General features: G+C 37.8%; 1 protein-coding gene across 5 annotated transcripts in view; it reads left to right on the top strand.

Annotated features, from left to right (window-relative positions):
* LOC141350451 (centrosomal protein of 128 kDa-like) overlaps positions 1 to 21,618 on the top strand; it is a 67,049-nt gene that overhangs the window by 4,010 nt on the left and 41,421 nt on the right. For 4 of the 5 annotated variants that reach the window (XM_073855591.1, XM_073855590.1, XM_073855589.1 and 1 more), the window contains exons 6-12: positions 2,672 to 2,763; positions 2,872 to 2,944; positions 5,377 to 5,499; positions 17,144 to 17,230; positions 19,005 to 19,085; positions 19,186 to 19,315; positions 19,388 to 19,527. In XM_073855591.1, coding sequence (XP_073711692.1) covers positions 2,672 to 2,763; positions 2,872 to 2,944; positions 5,377 to 5,499; positions 17,144 to 17,230; positions 19,005 to 19,085; positions 19,186 to 19,315; positions 19,388 to 19,527 — 726 coding nt within the window. The remainder of the gene's footprint in view (positions 1 to 2,671; positions 2,764 to 2,871; positions 2,945 to 5,376; positions 5,500 to 17,143; positions 17,231 to 19,004; positions 19,086 to 19,185; positions 19,316 to 19,387; positions 19,528 to 21,618) is intronic. The other variant, XM_073855592.1, reaches the window with a different exon arrangement.

The raw sequence follows: 21,618 nt of genomic DNA, 5'->3' as shown, positions 1-21,618 counted from the left end.
ATAATCTATTAACAGAAATTTCAGCAGCAACAACATATGGTTATTATTTAGGCTCATTATTTTCTATTAATTATGGTAATGTTATGGTTAAGTGAATGTTAGCAGTTATCACTATAACCACTGTACATAGAGATGTTTTTCATATTTTGTTCAATTGTTTAATATATCTGCTGTTCATATGTTCATTTATTAGTGTGTTATATTATTAGAATGTTGTCCCGGTTTTAAAATAAAACCCAGCAATGAGATTTGAGAGTGTTTCTCCCTTTTCATGAAAACTATCGGAAACCGCGACTCTTGACTTGGTATCGGCACCGAAACAAATTTTTTTGGTATCGTGACAACACTACTTCCTTATACTGTAGTTTTTTTTCTGATAACAAGGGAAATAAATGACAAGTAAATTACCCTTATTCATATATCATATCTAACACGTATTAATTATTACAAATTTATTATAAATTTTTTATATACAATGTTAGCTACTGATCCTTAAATTTTTTCTGGCTGCCAATCCTGTCTGCACAGTTGTGGTCCATGCTTGCTTTCTCCCCTCTCCTTTAGCAAAAATATTTTAGGTATCAGGTATTTGTTTTAGAGATCAGTTTAACCACCAGGCAGATCCATAAATACATATAGACCAAGCTTCCTGCTCACTACTGCGCAGGACTGGTCCCAAAATCTCTACTGTGCAGACTCAAGACCCAAGATGTCAGTGCCATATCGGGACACTGGCGGCTTCTCTTTTTTGGTTCAGGGCTGTAACCGTGACAACGCACGTGTGTCCATTGAAACCGTCTACACATAATAACTATTTCCCACAGACGTATAGGTTATTTGTTTATTTGTAAATCTGCCAGGCAGTGAATAATGGGTAACTAATCTTCGGTCAGGTTTGGTCATTTTGGAATGCAGAGCTGCGCCCAAAGTTATATAAAAAATGACGTGCACACCACCACGTTAGATGGGTGCTTGCAGTTGCGCTACTGTGACGCAATCGGTCTTGGAACGCAGCCTTCGGAGGACGCAGTCTCGAATCTTTACTATACTGTGTCCACACCGGATATAAGACACATCAGACCTGAATAACACCTAATGCATATCTGACTCCAGAATCCAGGCTATATATAATTATGAGATTAGGAGCATTTGATTTCAATCAATGATTTCAATTTTTGATATGCCCTTACTCAGTCAATATTAAAGATATCAAAGTTATTACAAAATGTTCTTCATCATTTATTGCAAGAGGAACAAAAATCTATATGAGGAAGTTTATATGAGAAAGGCTATATATTTGTTTTTTGACACAATGTAGGCCTACCTTATGTTATTTGGCAATATACATTATCTAAGTAGTAAAAAATTAAAATAAGGAAGTTTTTTTCCATCTGTTTCCACTGCATACTTGATAAATCTTGCTTGTGTAACCCAACAGGTAATCTCAAGACCCACCTTTTTTTAGAAATAGAAATGCAGTGGAAAACACAAACACATTTGTTCCCTTTCAGTAGTTTACTTGAATAATATTAAAATGTCTTATGGTAGGGCTGCACGATTATGGCAAAATCATCATTGTTTAGGCTATTTGCACTGAATTAGAAATGATATATTTGAAAAATACAACATATTTGCAAGGCTGTAGAGAACAGTGCACTATTTCAGACTTATATACTAAGGATTTAATGATATTATTGTAATATAGTCAGTCGTGAACTAAAGTGGGCCGGTCTAATGCATGAAACTCCAGGGCTGAAAATGAGTCCCACTCCGGCCCTGCTTCATATGATCTTTGACGCTCTTCTGCTGAAATATTGACATGCTTTAATGACTATAATAATGCTTCGAAATCTTATGATAGATTCATGCACCACTGTTGGCATTTTCTGCTGAGGTTTTGATTTCAGATAGCAACGTTGATGCCTTGACTTTGTAATTTACTTAAACTGACGGATTACTAAAGACTTTCAGTGTAAGCTTACCTTGCTTCATTTTCTAATATCTTTAAATAGAAAATGCATTTTGAATCAAGGAACAAGACAATGGTCTCAGTTTTGCTTTATTACAGTCAATAAATTAGCAATTTAGCAAGCATTACTATTATCAGAGACGTCACAGTTTTGTGAATGCAACACTTAATACGTAAGGAATAATTGACGACGGGCCATTGAATTATAAGAAAATAATGCACACTAAGGTGGTAATGCCGTTACACTGCAGGTGTGCATTATTTTCAAATAATTCAAAGGACCGGAGTCAATTATTCCGCTTATAACACGGTTACCACAAATATTGCTCTGGTGCCTATTTTTAAGACATTTGAAAAATTAGGTGTGCGGTTTACAGAAAAATAATCAACACCCATAGAACATTTCTCAGCCAATCAGAATGCAGCATTCAACAGACCCGTGGTATAAAGCCAGTGTAGTGAATACAGACCCGCCTTCCTGACGGAGAGGCTTTGTGCAAAGTAGTTTAACAAGTGCTGTACATACAGAATAAAAATCAAAGAGCATATAATAAATAAAAATACAGTAATAATAAATAATGGACACTAAATGTTGTGCAGGATGTTGTTTGGCACTTGCCACAGTTGCCAAAACCTTAACCCATAACAAATCAGCACCACCAACATGTTTTTAAAGTTGTAATCCATTTGTCTGTTACTCAGGTTCACACACTGCATCAGTCCCTCAGAGATCTGCGAAGTGATCAGGTACGACTGGAGGAAGACATAAACAGAGAGATCAGCAGGAGAAACAGGTCACAACACATGCTCATTCACTCTTCAATTTGTGTATTTTAATTGGCTTTTTATTATTTTTCAATTTGGAATCTATGTTGTGGTTTGTTTTGTATGCCTCTTAACAGGATGGACATTGAAACCAAAAAGACTTTAGAGAATCTTGAAGGCCACATCCAGGCATCGCAGAGAGAAGAACCTGTAAGTGTTGCTAATAGTTACACAGCATGTTTGGATCAATTTTTCCTCTTTTTAGATGCCTGTTGTTCCACTTATGGTTGTGCATTATTGTTTGTGCTTTAATTAGGAGTTCTTATTTTTTACCTAACAGTACAGTTTCTAAGACCTTTTGTACAAAGCAGTGGTTCTCAGGTGGCTTTTAAGGGCGCACTCATATTATACCTAACCCAACCAAACCTGCGCGATTGGTGCCCCCCCCCACCTACACCCCTTGAAGCACGCAATCAAGCCTACGTTATAGTCGTGCGTAAGCTCTTCACCGTAGGTTATCCGTAGCATGAGCATAGCTCTGCGTAGCCTGACGTGCACCTCGCCAAATTTTTTACAGAGCGTTAGTTCTATGTGGATCGCAAGCCCTGTGATTGGTCCACTAGGACCCCTCAAGTCAGGTAAAAATGAGCTGGCATGTCTATCATACTCTTTTCAAAAACAGAGGCAATGAAAAGAGCTATACAAATGAAAAGTCATCTAAAACATAACCATAACATCTAGTGTTTAGATGTGAGGTGTTGCTATTATAAACGTAGTGGCACATACTCACAGATGCAATCGGAGTAAACACTCGTCTAAAGCAATTAACCCTGTGAAGCTGGGATTTATACTGAACAATCACTATTAGCTGTGTTAAATCGGAATGCATATTTTATAATATTTATTTATATATTTTTTTTAAAAATTCTTACCTTCCAATTTCATATTCATATTTCATATTTTTTCATCTTAATATTCTTAAAAAAATAAAGTGATGTTCTTAGAAAGGATGCAAACATTATGATGTTATTTTATTGTATAATTAGTGACATAAAATGGTCTTAAAGGAATAGTCTACTCATTTTCAATATTAAAATATGTTATTACCTTAACTAAGAATTGTTGATACATCCCTCTATCATCTGTGTGCGTGCACGTAAGCGCTGGAGCGCGCTGCGACGCTTCGATAGCATTTAGCTTAGCCCCATTCATTCAATGGTAACATTTAGAGATAAAGTTAGAAGTGACCAAACACATCAACGTTTTTCCTATTTAAGACGAGTAGTTATACGAGCAAGTTTGGTGGTACAAAATAAAACGTAGCGCTTTTCTAAGCGGATTTAAAAGGGGAACTATATTTTATGACGTAATAGCACTTTTGGGAGTACTTCGACTCGGCGCAGTAACACCCTCCCTCTCCCATTATGAGAGTGAGAAGGGGAGCGGACTTTTCAGGCAAGTCGGAGTGTTGTCATGTTGGAAGGCTACAGTTTACTTCGTCGACCTATTGACGTGGACACGGCAGTCAAAATCATAATCAGTAGCCTATGTTTTCATATTTAAAGAATTTACTACTGACTATTTAAACCATGATTCAAACACAAGTTTTAAGCAGTGCAGAGTAGCGCTTGATGTTTATACAATTACAAAAGTTGATCGATCAGCTTGGTCATCTGCATTTTCTGGATCAGATTCGGCTCGTATTGATAAGGTAGTCAAGATGATATTAACTCCTATCAGTATTGCATTGGAAGCTCAACTTTCAAATACGTTGAGGAGCGTCCCATTTCGGGCTGACTCCAGAGGATATTCAGGCCAAGCTTTGTACAAAATCAACGCGTTTCAGGGAGGCAGGGCATAAAGGAGCTACAACAATGTACTGTATGTTGAAAATGAACCATAAACCACACAAACACATTACACCAAATACACAAAATAATGTTTTTAGCAACGTAATAGGTGCTCTTTGAAACACTCGTTCAGGGGCCAGTTAGGGCTCAGCGGTGTATTGAGTTTTGGTAATACATCAGTGCATTTTCCCCCCGGCGGGATACAGGATATGACCCTTCTTTGCAACAGAAGCTTTCAGAAATGTACACTGAGGTCAGACTTTCGGACCAGCTTGCATGTTATGGAGCTGTGTATTTTCAAACACGGAGGAAAACCCTTTTTTTTATATTTCAACATTATATGCTGTTTTAATAAGAGTTTTTGTGACATCTGAAATGAGGCTCTGACTTGGATGTATACGTTTATATCTCTTTGTAAAAAAACAGACATTGCATCGTATGAACTTCTGTCAATATCGCCCACTTAACTAACTTGTTTAAAACTGTTTTTTTTTAACTGTGTTTATTTCTGCACATGTATTATCAGCATAGCTTGCATGTTCTCTTCTGGTTATGTTTTTGGATTTTGGCATTTGCCTTTTGAAAGTTAATGTTTCTTTTTCTATCCCAACTATGCACAATATGTCTAGTTGCATTTGATAAGTTTGTATTAATATCCAGGTTTTCCCTGCTGTCTGTGACCCAGCAGTTGTACACAAAATATTTAGCTGGGCAACCGTTGCTCTATTTGAACATGGCATCAGATTTAACAATGCACGGTGAATCAGATTTGAGGTGTATGATGTTTCTCAGGTCTCCATACGGGTGGAGAGACGTCTGCAAGAGATTGAGGATGAGATGCACTCGGGGCGACAGGTGCTGGCTGAAAGACACCACAGAGAGAAAACAAAACCCGTGTCTGGAGATCTGCATGAGGTAGAACATCAAATTAATATGAACTGCTTATTATTAAGGAAATGATATCATAGAATCACATTTTCCTTGGTCTTTTGAGATTACATCTACAATGCAACTCCTGAGATAAGTACAATAATGAAAGTATATTCTAGCTTTCTGAACCATACATCTTTCACAATCTAAAAAGAGTGTTTATTTAAACCAAGCCACAATAAGTAGTTCTGATCAGAGTATTGTTTCAAATTACAGATTACAATATCTAAATGACTTTAAAAAGACTGTGTAAAAACTGATGTGGTACAGCTAGCTTTTTTAAAGAGGGTTCATACCGTGCTCTTGCCAGCAGAGGGCAGTATCTGCTTTATGTTCGGCCACCATTAATGATGCTGCCCCATTTATTTGAGAGGCAACTGGTAAAGTCTTATTTCCATCTTCTCTCCATCGCAGTTTGCTAATGAAAAGTCAACATGCCTCAGGCTTAGATTAATAACACATTTGTTGCAAAATTACAAGAAACAACAAGACAAGGAATTCAGAATTGAAGAATAAACCGAGCTGTTGTCGGGCACTTTTACATGCATGAATCCAAACTGCTGTTTGAGCAGTGAATGACATCATTATAATATTTCCTTAAAGTAGTTTACGCTTAGATTTAAAGGGTTCGCCAACTATAAAGACTTGGCTTGTACGTCAAATATTTTTAATACTTTATAAAGCCAGAATCTGTAATTTTGCTTTTAAACTTTGGAGGCCGCCCTTACTGGCTTTGAAGACCTAAAGTGGTTCTGCTCATAATTTTTACAGTACATACATTCATACATGATGAATAAGAATGACCAATCTGAATAAAATGCATACCAGATACATTTAGCTATAATGAAATGCTCTTCCAGTTTTTTTAACTCATACCACATTTAGGGCTCTATCTTACACCCGGCGCAATGCAGCGCAATGCGCGACGCAAGTGTCTTTCGCTAGTTTCCATCCTAATTTTCACGTTTAGCGCCGAGTTGTTTAAATAGCAAATGCATTTGCGCCCCCTTTTGCGCCCATGGGCGTTCTGGTCTGAAAACGAGGTGTGTAAAGGCGCATTGTTGGCGCGTTGCTATTTTGAGGCAACTAAAATAGACTACGCCATTGACCAACAAAAACCTGGTCTAAAGTCAGTGGCGCAATATGTTTTTTGTTATTTAATGAGCGCTTTAGTAATATGCGCCTATAAACGGGAGGACAACGCGGGTTTGCTTATCACAAAGTACATGAATGCGCAGCAGCACAAAAATGCTTTTAAATATGAAAGATTAAAGGATTGAATGTAAGAGATTATTTTTGAGTCTCTTGGACATAAATGATGACTAATCATGAGACGTTAGAAGGCGTAAAAAGAGCTGCTTCACCTGTAGCCTGGTAAGTAAATAAATGCTTTGCTTTAAACAAATGCATCTGTTTTAAAAAAAAAATTTAATGCTACCTCACGGATTTATTGTATATGATGACTCTGTACCTGTGGATATGGTGAGATGAGAAACATTTTTAAGTAATGCTTAAAAAAAATTCTTTGCTAAAAAACCGCTGTCCAAAGTGCTGAAACGTGAGGAGAGCCGTTTGTAAATTCTTTATCTCCTGTTTGTTACAAATAAAGTATTTTTAGAGTACAAACCTTATCTTACATACATGTAAATTGTTTTTTAATGATATTGGATAGCCATACATTTAAAGCAATTACAAGCCTGCTTTTTTACTTCCATGACTAAAAGAAAACGGGTTTTAAAGGTTTTAATAAAAAAATAACAATTTCAATACAAGTGAAAAACAACACGATTATTTAACATTAATCTTAAACTGGGGATCTTCTTCCTCTGCTTAGTTTTTCAGTTTACAAAGTTTGTCATCTAAATGGGGATTAGACATAGCGCCAGCGCAACTTGCTTTTAAAGGGGATGAGAGCTGAGACTCTCATTGGTTTACTGCACGTTACGCCCAAAATACTCCCATTACAATAGGACCAACCCTTTTCACCCATGCGCTCGGCGCAAAAACGATTTTTCCCGTCGTTAAATTAGCAAAAGTGAATTCGGACGCACCCATTTACACGTTGCGCTGTGCGCTTTAGACAATGCGCTTAGATCGTTCAAATAGGGCCCTTAGTATCAAATCAAGTTTTTCAGTGTATTCTCATAATGTTTATGACAGTAGTGAATGAATGTCTAATAATAATTATATTGAGATCTGTTTGATCACAGTGCATACAGTATGCTTACCTTGAACAGCTGGTGACAGTAAAGGGGGTCGCACACCGGCCTAAACAAAATCGAACACATTGTTTTCTGTGAGTATACGCACACCGGCGCCGCCAGGTGGCGCCTGTCCGCGCTGCCAGGTGGCGCCTGTCCGCGCCGCCCAGTTGTGACTCAGGAAGTTGCTCAAATCCCTGTCGCACCACGCAGCGCCACTCACATAGTTTAACATTAAATAACACAAATACCATTAATCATTAACGATTAACATTGGCTGCTAACGTATATTTTGCATTTTGAAGTAGATGATATCTGACGAAGCTCGCGCTATTTAATGTGCACTTCTGGTTTACAATACCTCTGAGTTGTCCTAGACTCGACGGGACGCTGAGCTGCGCGGCCGGTGTGCGACCCCCTTAACAGTCTGCCTCTTGGCTGGCACACACAGGCAACTTGTTGTGCCTCTCTTATCTTAATTTTCATTAATTTTATACAACTTTCCTTCTGTCGCATCTAATTTCCAAAATGTTAATGTTCCTACAGCACATACACCTGTCATAAATGCAATTATAAAAATTCTGGAAAATTTCAAGGCTGGATACTTTCCATGGGAATTAACAAGAATATATGGGAATTAACAGAAATGCGAATAACAGGGAACCTTAACATAGTTTAAAAAAATCTTGCAGCATAATTTTGTTTAAAACAACATTTAATGCAATTTCAATTTCAGTTGAATTTCTACCATGCACATTCCTCAGTCACATGCACACTGCTTACTGAAGGGCCATTGAGGCCACACCCCCTGCATGTACTTGCATTCTTCCATAACATGCACAGATAATTTTTTTGAATCCTGCACACAAAATAATGTCCATATTTGCATGTGAATTACATAAAATTGTTTAAAATTGCCTCGTGCTGTGCAGGGGCGCAATTATCAGTTTCAAGGGTGATATGTTGATATGTGAGGCAGAATTTTGGGCCTCTTCCTTAGATGATTTATTTGACTCTAGGGTGGTATTCATAGCATAATATAGAACTTGCATCTCCGACTAAAAATAAATGCATGCAAAGTAAAAAGCAAAAAAGGTTTTATTCGAAAAACAAATACCATTTTAATCTGAAAAAAGCCTAAAAACATTCCTGTGACTTATTTTAAGGGGATCAATAAAAGATGATTAATGCAGAAATGTGCATCTGCATATATATATATATATATATATTTTTAGGCCTTGACTACCACAGAAGCCTCACTTGCTGCATTTAAGCCCAATGAATATCAATTCAAGTAAGTTTTGATAATTAAACTTGGATTAATATAGTTGATCTATGGTATAATAGTTTAACTGGGTCATTCTACAAAAAAGGTGGAAATGCTTGTCCCTTGCTTTTGCAGACCCCTTAATCCAGGGGTGGGCATCGAGGGCCACAGTCCTGCAGAGTTTGGCTTCAGCCTTAATCAAACACACCTGAATGTCATTTCCAAACAGTCCTGAAGACTTCAATTAGATTTTTCTGCTGTGTTTGATTGGGGTTGGAGCTAAACTCTGCAGGGACACTGGCCCTCAGGACCAGGAGTTGCCCACCCCTGCCTTAATCATTTCATTTGACCCAATAATCCCATAATGATATATATTTAATAAATAAAGACTGTCCTTAACATGATGAGAGAGTTTATTTATGTAATTTTCTTTTTTTTCCTTTTTTAAACTTTTTTTAAATGTCTGGTCCTGAAAATTGCCCTGTCCCTTTGATCAACCATGGAAGTTGAACTGTGTACTTATTATTTAAAACCATGTTTTTTATAAAACAAATCTAATTTACATTTACCTTTAACCCTGTATAAATTTACTACAACACTGAAATGTCAAAAAATACAATATTAATATGAATAATATCAAATAAATATTTGTTCCCCAAATTTGTCACTGGTGTTACCCAAAGCACCTTTATTTTGAAACAATGCATCAGCTCTTTGAAGTTTTTCTTGGGCAAGAGGTCAGTGGAAGAAATGCAGTGGAGGAAGGCAAAAGGTTTGTGAGATGCCTTACCTTATTTGTCAAAAATATCATGATATATCTAAGATTTTTTGGATGTCATTATTTTTACTTTTTTATAGCTGGGAGTGTTAAGATCTTTACATAAAAATACATTATACTGAATAAGTATGTGATTGTTACATTTCTGATGAAATAGCACATGGCTAATGGCAGCCATTTTGTTAAAATTTTTGTTTTTTCTGTAAATTGTCATTAGTGTTACCTTCATTGGTGTTACCGTCTTCTCTAATGAGTACTTCCTAAGCACTATTCCTTTAACTGACAAACATAAAAGCATACAAACAAAAGAAGATGGAAAATGTTTAAGTTTATACGTCTTATCATATTCATTATCTTATTGTATTCTCATTTTGTCAGGTATTGAAGATACAATGTAATGGATTCTTTATTAAAACGTATTAAAAATTAAACATAGATTAAGCTCCCTGTTTTGCGGATTCATAGATTTGACAAGTTAATTAATGCTATTATAGAAGTTTTGCGTGTTTTGAAAGAAGTTCATTTAAGCAGATTTCCATCACCCGAATTCCACCTTTTCTGTATGACCCAACTAGCAAATACCAAAATGTGTTTATACAGTAGCTAGCTAGCTAGACAGTAAATCAGATATCTAAATGTAAGCTAGCACTAATTCATTGAAAATGTATGATGTAGCTAGCTCAAGCTGTAATGCTCTTTCTTCTACATTTTGTTTTCTGTTATCATACAGAATTAATGTACCACCCAAAAGTTTGGACACATTACTATTTTTAGTGATTTTGAAAAACGTCTCTTATGCTCATCAAGCCTGCATTGATTTTATTAAAAATCATTCCTATTACAATGATTTCTGAAGGATTTGTGATCAAATAAATTCACGGCTCGATAAGCGCAAGTATCAGGATTCTTCCAAAATTGTATTACCTTGCATGCATGTCTGCTTATGACCAAACAAAATGTTTATTTCTGTGTCTATCTGGTATAGTTTGTAGAAACTTCCAAATAATTCCTGTTAAGGTTCAAATTTGGAATATTTCCAAGATTAAATTCCCATGGAAAGTTTCTGGAAATTTAACACAACTTTTTGCCCCTTTGCAACCCTACATAAAAGTAATCCAATGACTGCAGTTGATTAATCAATGTCTTCTGAAGTGAAATGAAAGATGTGTGGGAGAAAACTAATTTGATTCGCTTATTTATTGAAATAGAAACCAAACGCAAGCACATCGAAGTGCTAAATTCAAATATTGCAATTTCAAATCTCATTGCATCTTACTTATTTTGTGTCGAAATATCATGTGACAACTAGTCATGCGATAATTTGAAGCCAGTTATTGCATTAGTTGTATTCTTGGTGATTAAATCCTCTTTTTGTAACTTTATGAGGAACTGCCTGTTTTAAGATTAAATGAACATTATGTGTTTTGTTTATTTGATACGGTTCTATAGCTATGCATTATATTACATTTAGTTTGTCACTCTGAGGATAAATAACTTGTGCACTCCAGCTGTTTCTTGGAAAAGACATTCAACACATTCATTTTGTGCTCTGTGCATGCTGGCTTTTCACATTAAAATAAAGGCATGTGGCACATAATAAATGTCAGTTACTATTACCGTTTCAAAAGAGTTTTATTACTTTTAAATCTGAAATAAAGTTTGAACCAGTAAAACAACACATTTTTCAGTTCATTCCTCACATTTTTGTACATCTTCATTAAATACAGTAACTCAAATGAATAGAGCCCAGGGAGTGTTGTAACCAATTTTTTTTGTAAACCATGCTTTGTTTTATGTGCCGTGTGCCAAACTTTGACTAAATATTCCCATATTTGTTTGTTACATAATAAAATACTACTAATGCAACTCATTCATTGCTTGTTTAACAACGGGAAAAATGGTCTATGTGCCTGCTGCACAGTCTAAAAGGGTTGTTCCTATTCTTATAATGAGTAATGGGTGTGTTTTAGGCATAATGTGCAATAAACCAATGAGATGAAAAAGTATGCGTGATCACTGTCATCTCAAAAAGTTAAAAAATAATTTATTTGAAATAAACAGGACATAAATAATTTACAACCTTGTAATTTGTCCTCATTTATGTCCAAGAGACTCCTTATTAATCTTTTACATTTTAATTGTTTAATTTTTCATATTTTTATTATTTTAAAAAGTTTGTGTGCTCCAAGCGTGTAATAAGAAAACACATGTCGTCGTCCCGTTTATAGGCGTATACACTCACCTAAAGGATTATTAGGAACACCTGTTCAATTTCTCATTAATGCAATTATTTAATGAACCAATCACATGGCAGTTGCTTCAGTGCATTTAGGGGTGTGGTCCTGGTCAAGACAATCTCCTGAACCCCAAACTGAATGTCAGAATGGGAAAGAAAGGTGATTTAAGCCATTTTCAGAGTGGCATGGTTGTTTGTGCCTGACGGGCCGGTCTGAGTATTTCACAATCTGCTCAGTTGCTGGGATTTATGCGCACAACCATTTCTAGGGTTTACAAAGAATGGTGTGAAAAGGGAAAAACATCCAGTATGTGGTAGTCCTGTGGGCGAAAATGCCTTGTTGATGCTAGAGGTCAGAGGAAAATGAGCCGACTGATTCAAGCTGATAGAAGAGCAACTTTGACTGAAATAACCTCTTGTTACAACCGAGGTATGCAGCAAAGCATTTGTGAAGCCACAACACGCACAACCTTGAGGCGGATGGGCTACAACAACAGAAGACCCCACCGGGTACCACTCATCTCCACTACTACTAGAAAAAAGAGGCTACAATGGTCTGATGAGTCTCGATTTCTGTTGAGACATTCAGATGGTAGAGTCAGAATTTGGCATAAACCGAATGAGAACATGGATCCATCATGCCTTGTTACCACTGTGCAGGCTAGTGGTGGTGTAACTGTGTGGGGGATGTTTTCTTGGCACACTTTAGGCCCCTTAGTGCAACTTGGGCATAGTTTAAATGCCACAGCCTACCTGAGCATTGTTTCTGACCATGTCCATCCCTTTATGACCACCATGTATCCTCTGATGGCTACTTCCAGCAGGATAATGCACCATGTCACAAAGCTCGAATCATTTCAAATTGGTTTCTTGAACATGACAATGAGTTCACTGTACGTAAATGACCCCCACAGTCACCAGATCTCAACCCAATAGAGCATCTTTGGGATGTTTTGGAATGGGAGCAGATATCAGTGATGACCCGCTCTCTGGCTTGGGGGGGCAGAACAATGAGGCAACATATTCTCTATTGGTCACTCAAGGTTCAGAAATTGTATCAATCTGCGCTACCAGTACACCATCAGAACGTGTTTTAAGCATTATAACCCCAAAAAGATTTTTCACTTAAATCAAGTGTTGTTTTACGGATGGAAGTGCTACTGCATGCACACTGCTTCACGTTTTCACGTGTAAATCACAGTGGAGGAGGGGCGGGATAAACATCACATCAACCAACCGGTGCATCCTTCAACAATGATAAACAAAGCAGAAGTATCACAGCAACCAAAGCGCTCAGCTGAAAAAAGCTGGCATTCTGCTGAGAAAAAGCTGGCATTCTGTGTCCGTCTAGCGTTTAAATGCTTTGGTGTGCACACCCCCTAAGGATGTACAATAAGGTTTTGCAGAATCTGGCATTAATATGTGCTTATTAAGTACTAATAAACAGCCAATATCTCAGTAATATTAATGCTAGAGTGTTACCATCATTCTTATTAACTCACCAAAGTATTTAAAGTGAGAATGAAAACATAAAAAGTTTGCATTTTAACATTAGGCTTAAGAATGCTGATGTTAAATCCACTATTGTGTTATATATAATTGTGCTAAAATGTACACAATGTATTTAGTTCAATTTCATCAAAAGTAAATTAAAATACAGGAAAAATTTAAGTAGCCTAATCCCTTACTTACTTTTTCAAGGGAAAAGTAATTACAGTAACTATAATTACTGAGTAACTAGTTATACTCAACACTGGGGCTTCTGAAAAGAACAAGTCTTGAGAAATGTCTCTGGCATTTTCTTTTAGTATAATGCCTGATAAAGCGCTAACTATATAGATAACCATAGTTAACTTACCACCACTGTATTTCTACTGTTAAGCACCATTTACTATCAGAGAGTGAAACTGTGCTATTCGCTTATATTTTATTTTTAGTTTGTGCAGGGTTTTTTCAAGCTATAATTCTAAATACCGCAGTTCTTTTTCTTTAAAGGGGCATTTCACAAGACTTTTTTAAGATGCCAAAGATGTGAAGTTTTAGATCAAAATACCATATAGGTAATTTATTATAGCATGTTAAAATTAGGGCTGGGTAAAAATATTGATTCATCAATGCATTGCAATTATTTGTTTCTCAATTCAATATCGATTAATCAAATCCTATGAATCGATTCAGCCCCCCGGCCAGTGGCGGCGCTGTGGGCAACACCCTAGTGAGAGCGTTCAGCGTTGTACAAGACGTGCTTTATCAAAACAGAAAGATCAAAGATGGCAAACAGCAGCACTTCTTTCAAGCCTGCACCATCAATGTGATCAAACATTAGTAATACTACACACATTACTTAAAAATATACTCAGGTACTTAATTGCTTGTTTATTTATTATTGAATCGATACCGAAGCAAGTAAATCAACATTGAATCGAATCGAATTGAACCGAAGCCCCAAGAATCGAAATCGAATCGAATTGCGAAATTCCTAACAATACCCAGCCCTAGTTAAAATTGTCACTTTGTAGGTGTGAGGAAAAATGTGCCATTTTTGGGTGTGTCCTCAAAAATGCAAATTAGTTGCTCTCTGCACTAAATGGCAGTGCCGTGGTCAAATTGTCAGATTTAGGGGCTGGACACACCAAAAATGTTTTAAACGCGGCTGAAAACGCCTTGAGGACGCCGAATGCCAGCTATTTTTCAGCGGAGCGCTTTGGTAGCTCTGATACTTGAGCTGTGAGCCGGTTGGTTGCTGTGGTAATGTCCCTCCCCTCCTCCATTGTGATTGGATGGCCGTGTGAGAACTGACATTGATGAGCGGAGCTTTTCACTCAAAGTTGAATCTCTTTCAACTCTCGATGCTCAGCGCGGAAAAACCGCAGAGTGCCGGTGTTCAGCGTGGAAAAAAAACGCTAGCTGCAGGCTTATTTGAAAAACCCAGAGTTTCCATTGGAATAAATTGAAACATGTGCCGGTAAAAGCTTTGGTGTGCACGCTAGAGCTGCACGATTCTGTATAAAATGAGAATCACGATTCTTTTGCTTCAAATAAAGATCACGGTTCTTTCACGATTCTCAAGAACTTTGTTAATTATAAAGACGTACAACCCCTGAACGTTAGTTTAAGATTAGTTTTTACAGGTGCAAAAATTATGCTTCTGAAAGTTTCAGATAAGTGTACATAATCTTTAAATTCAGTTAATGTTAATTGTAGAGTGATTATGTATTAAAATAGACATTTTAAGTAGCCTAAATAAAAGAAAAATATGTTTTGGTTCAAATTGCTGCCACATTGATTGACATTACTTTATGGTAATGAGCTATGATGCGGGTCAGCGGCAACCAATCGCAAGGCGGAAAAGTTCGGGGAAACCAATCGGAAGGCGGAAACCCTCGCTTGAGAGGAATCCAGAGAATGCATTCGAGCGTCAGAGCGTTTTTTTACGCTCTCGCTGGCGGCGTGAACATCCATCTGGTAAAAAAATCTACACGCATGCTTAATCTTCACGCCCACTAGAACACTTGGGCCACATACAGGGAAACGCAATGTAAGTATACAAGCGGTCAAGTGCAAAGACAGCAAGTGTGGTTATTTGGACGCAGGCTCCGCAGCCAATGTTTCCCCCTGTGCTAAAAACAACTTTTTGGTACTAAAACAACCTCAGGGTTCTTGTCAGACGTACCTGCGCATTGCTCTGCCTCAGTCATTCTTTTTAGATTCTGTTTCTTTCTGTTTATTCTCGGCGAAAGCATCCGCTGTACCAGTGGAGCGAACACGAGCACATCTGGCTTGCGCAATAATAAATGTGACGTCAAGACGTCATCGCTGCCGCTGGGATTGCGTGCTGTCGAGAGAACTGACGAGACTGTGTCTTTCCTCCTTAAAATATAATTACCTGAATCGTCAAAATGCTGGATAAAGATTGTTTGGGGGGTCGAATCGAGATCACGATCTTTTAACGATTAATCGTGCAGCTCTAGTGCACGCCCCCTAAGGGGCACTATTATTCCCTTTTGACATCACCAGGGGAGCCAAATTTCAATGACCTATTTTTTCAAATGCTTGCAGAGAATGCCTTACCAAAACTAAGTTACTGGGATGATATTATTCACATTTTCTAGGTTGATAGAAGCAATGGGGACCCAATTAGCACTTAAACATGGAAAAAGTCAGATTTTCATGTTATGTCCCCTTTAAGTCTTGAAATGATATTAAAATTATAATTGCATTATATATATATATACCATATATAACAATTAAATCTAATTTACAACGATAACAACTTCTGATGCCCCAAGTATTGCATCTTTGATCATTGGGCTTAGGATGCAGTTGTCTATAACTTCAAATTAGCTACAGATGTTTTTTGTTTAAGACCAGTTTGACCTGTTAACAAGCATAGATTTTTTTTCATATACTTTTTCATTCTTTTTCAACTGAATCCTAGGTTATCTTATCATTTGTGTTACGGACATGAATGATCAAATCATTGCAGCAAATAGGGAAAAAAGAAAAAGCAGGCCATAAACTTGCACTAAAGAAAGAAGGGGTCATTAGCTAAATAAGGAGGTACCACAACCCAAAATGCCTTTCCAATCATATAACAAAGAGCCAGAACACTTGAACAACCACAGAGCATTTGCCTTTCAGACACACTGTTTGAATTGTAGGAAACTACAGAGTTTCAGCAAGCATTGCTCACATCTACTTGAGGAAACATCAAATATTTGATTGGTTGATTATAAAAAGGTTGTCTAATGTTAAGGATAAAACTTTTATAGCCAAGCTGGTTTTATACATTTTTGTATGCGAGTACACTAAGTGACCTTCATATACACATTACATGAAATTACACCCATATTTTTTGCAAACCCTCTATTAGAAAAGCAATTTACCTAAGTACTAAAGCTAAGCTCAGAGTGCTGATAAAACCCTTTACATTTGCAAACACGCAGCTGATGTCATTGCAAAAGCATGATACGAGTACAAATAACACAAAGTATTACAGCAAAAGCCCAGCAGGAGTGCTTAATTTCCTCCCGGGGATCAAATAAAGTCATCTATCCATCCATCCTGCTAATAAGTGGAGTATGGGAGGTTAACGGAAAGGCTGCTAATCTTTTTTTCTTGTCGACTTGACTCTTGTGTCCTCAAAGGCTTTGAGAAGACATGACGGCCAACTCGCGGAGGCTGATGAGACCTTCAGAAGTAGACTGCAGAGATCAGAGAACGAGAAAAGCAAGGTGTGTGTGTGTGTCTTTTGATATTGACTCGACGTGTGTGCAAATGGCATAAATATATTATTAACCTCAGTGTCTCATATGGTATTCAGCTAGGCTTATGTAAGCGGTGATTACCGCTAAAAGTGTTCTGTAAGTTTGAAACTTGACAATTATTTTGATTTTCTAGCATGGTGTGGGAAGTGTTTTCTCTGTCATGTTTACTGCATATACAGTTGCAAGGTTTGTTACCTGAATAAAATGTCTTCATCTATTCTTTTTCAAGTCAAGCAATCTAACTAAACTAGTAAGAAACACTTATACATTAAGCAGTTATTCATATTGCAGGCTGGTACAGTACTTTAACCCTTAAAGGGAACATATCATGAAAATCTGACTTTTTCTATGTTTAAATGTTATAATTGGGTCCCCAGTGCTTCTTTCAACCTAGAAAATGTGAAAAAGAAAAACCTAGTAACTTAGTTTTGATATACCATTCTCTGCAAGCATGTGAAAAAATAGGGGGTTGAAATTTGGTTCCCTAGTGATGTCAAAAGAGGATATAATTATAATACAGCCTCTTAATCTGCACTAACCAACCACGGCATTGCCATTTAGTACAGAGATAAAAAAATAATTGAGTTTTAATTTCAGCAACCCACCATTATGGTGATCAATGTTTGCATTTCATCAGCTCATTGCATTTAAAGGGACACTTAGAAATAGCACATTTTTGCTCACACCTACAAAAAGGCCGTTTTAATATGTTATAATAAATTGTTTGTGGGGTATTTTGAGCTAAAACTTCACATACACACTCTGGGGACACCAAAGACTTATCTTACAGTAAAGTAGCGACTTCTAGATTATCCTTTATCAACAGCAGTTGTCAGTATATGAATATAGCTGCTCGTAGCACTATATGGATGAATTTTTGTTTAAACCTGTTTCAGTTCAGATTTCTGTGTTGTCTTGATTGAATAAACCTCTTCAGTTCATGGCCCAGCACCTTTGTTGGGATAAGGTCAGGAATCTTCCTCTTCAGCTGTTCTTTAGCTGTATTGCTTGGGTGCCTTGGGTTATTGTGTAGTTGCATCACCCAGTCTTGAGCTTACATTTTATGGCAGACGTTTTTATCCAAAGAGACAGTGCATTACGAGGTATAATTGCGTTCCTTGGGTTCGAAACCCATGATCTTTTGCGCGCTGTTATCCCAATGCTCTACCACTGAGCTTCAGGTCATGGACGCCTTCCTCGACATTCTTGATACACTTTTTATTATTGTAAAGCGTCCAGGCCCTGAGGCAGCAAAACAGCTCCTAACTGAAATGTTTCACAGTTGGGATAGTGTTGGTGTTTGTGTGGACCGTCCTTTTACCTCCACACATATAGGAGCATTGTGCATTTTTGCCAAAAAGTTGAACTTTTCTCTTATTTGTCAATGCACAAAACATTTTTCCAGAACTGTTGTGGAACATCCAGGTGGTCTGGGGCAGTCAGCCGTGACAGCCTTGTTTAGTGTTTTTCTGGTGGTAGACACATAAACAAAGACTTTAGTTTGTTGAATTTTCTGTCGAATGTCTTTGCCAACTTTCTCTGCTTTGTGAATCTCTATATTGCATCACCTTAGTCCTTTATCGGGGTCCAATATGAGGGTAAACACTTCGGACGCCTCCGGAAACATTCGCTAGAGCTGATCTTTTATACATCTAATCAAAATAAACACAGAATAATGCAAAAAGCGTACAGTGAAAACTCATGGTCAGTGGCACTGTATTTGCTGTGAATTCCTCTACAGATGGAGCAGGAGTTAGACAGACTTAGACGGCAACTTGATCAGTCCGAGGGTGGACAAGACGCTCTGCTCCAGCAGATGGACTATTCCCAGTTTCAACAGATCAGCTTTAAATCAGGCCGATGCTGGTGATTTCATTTAAGACATGAGCGTGTGGGATTCTGCTATCGTTCTGCAGATGGACGACATGCGCTCACAGCTTCTGAGGACAGAAAGGGAGCGTGTGGATCTGCAGAGTCAGCTGTCCTCGCTCCACTCTCAACAGAAGAACGTAGGAGGACATCAGGAGAGAGGGGTCACGGGCCTCGGCCGAGGTAACGTATCTTAACGACGGTGAGGTCAGGTGGTTTCATGGGTTTTACCACCCCGTATGTTTGTTTCCACAGAACGAACAGAGCTGGAAAGAGAGATTGAAGACCTGCGGGTGCAACTGGGGAAAATCAGCGCCTCAAGTGAGCTGGAAGAACTGAGAAAAACCGTCGAGCGAAAAGAGAGAGAGAAAAATCAGCTCGCTTTCAGGCTAGAGGTTTGTGTGTTTGATACTGGTTTGTGGGAGAGCTCAACAGGCTCGATTTCATCTCTGGTAAACTTTCATTTTTCAAAATGGTTTTATTCAAGTGCGGTGAGAGAGGAGGCGTAGAGAAGCAGTGTTTGTGTCTCAGAGCACAGATCACTCCATTCAGACACTACAGATGAAGAAGAGTTAAAGCCCCAGGCCTCCGCTAAACACTTTGCCTACATGCCAAATAAAAAATACAGCTTAGAATGAAAAACGCTCTTCTTCTTGAACAAAAGGAAATATTTGAAGACGTTTTGGTACTTGATCATGAGTGTTTTACGCATCTCTATCAAGGCTGCAGCGAGTTTTATCTTTATTGTCTGTCTTTGAATCATTCTCTTTATTTGTGTATTTGTTTTTATCTGTTAATTCTGTCATAGATTTTCTTTGGTTTATTCTGTCTTTTTTGAAAGGAATAGTTGACCAAAAACTGAAGATTATTTACTTAGCCTCATGCTGTTCAAATTCCTTATGCTTTTTTGTTCTTCAGAATCAGAAGTGGATTTTAAAAAGTGTCTTTTGAGACTAAAATTGCAGGAAATTATGGGGAACTTTTAAAGCTTTAAAAAAACAAAAACATGAACGTGTCAAGTAGTAACTTGACTCATGCCATATATTTGACCATGTATCAACAAAAAGTTTTTTCCCGATGCTGGCATAATTTTTCAGTTTCTGATGAAAGTGCCGCGTTTAAAAGAAATCACCAGCAGTCTGTGTAAAGGGCGATTTATAGTCGTGCGTAGGTTCGGCGTAGGCTATCCGTAGCCTGTGCGTAGCTCTGCGTAGCCTGACGCGTACCTCGCAAAATTTTTAACAGCGCGTCAGTTCTACGCGGACCGCAAGCGCTGTGATTTGTCCACCAGAACCCCTCCCGTCAGGTAAAAAAAACTGCGTCATAGGTATTTCCGTTTGCGGCGGTGAAAACAAAGAATGGCCAAGTTGAGGAGTGATTTAACTCAAACTGCATCAAAAGTCGCTGTTTATTTACATCCATCATTGCTGGTCTTCTCAAATCATACACAACAAGTTGCTGTTTCTTCGTCCGTTGTGGCTTAACTTGCAAAGTTTCTTCTTCTTTGGCGTTCGCGCTGCTACTGTGGTTACACGCGTGGTTACTGCCTACCAGCGGCCTGCGTGCGTGTTTGCACGTTGACGCGGACGACGACGCAAAAGTATAAATGAAAACCGGCGCGGAACCTACGCCGTCGCGGCTACACCGTAGGACCTACGCACGACTATAACGAGCCCTTTAGGCACTAAGCGTTCGCTGCCGAAGGTTGAAAAATTTTCAACTTGGGGAAAATGCTGGGTTTGTCATTCAGCCGTCCAATCAAAGTGGAAGATTGTTTTGTACTGAAAACAAAACAAACATACTACGGTATTTGTCAGACAATATGCCGCCTTTTTTCATAACTTGGCTGATGCCGCGTCTTATAGTCAGGTGCGTCTTGTAAGTCAGTCTACAGCCGCAAGAGTCCGCTATATGCTGCTCCTGTATTTATGTAATTCAATGGATTCTGTCATGTGGAATGACGAGTCTGCGAACTTCATGCTAGTTGGCTTGTTCGGTTAATTTAGAATATTCAACCTTCCAGTTAAGTTCTGTATGCTATGGTTTATGGTTTAAATAACTGATAATATAACTTTAACATACAGACATCTATTCAGCCTGCTGTTCTGTCTGCTATTGTTTAGTTGAATAACTTGCCTTTCCAGATTAAATTTCTGTTCTTCGGCTTGCATTTTGTGAAATAATTTTCTAAATAAACGCGACGTATAGTCCACTGTGACTTATATATGTTATTACGTCTTAATGACACATTTTTGAACGATGCGACATATACTACGGTGCGGCTTATAGGCTGGAAAATATGGTAAGTTGAAGGATTACTCCACTTTCATAAAAAAATCCCTGATAACTTACCCCCATGTGATCCAAGATGTTTGTGTCTTTTTTGTTCAGTCGAGAAAAAAATACGTTTTTTTGTTTTTTCAAGATTTTTCTCCATTTAGTGGACCTCAACGGTTTACAGTTTCAATGCAGCTTCAAAGGCTGCA

Source organism: Misgurnus anguillicaudatus, chromosome 18, assembly GCF_027580225.2.
Source record: "Misgurnus anguillicaudatus chromosome 18, ASM2758022v2, whole genome shotgun sequence".
Classification (NCBI taxonomy): domain Eukaryota; kingdom Metazoa; phylum Chordata; class Actinopteri; order Cypriniformes; family Cobitidae; genus Misgurnus; species Misgurnus anguillicaudatus.
The sequence above is the reverse complement of the archived record's forward strand: the minus strand, read 5'-3'. Positions and strand labels throughout refer to the sequence as shown.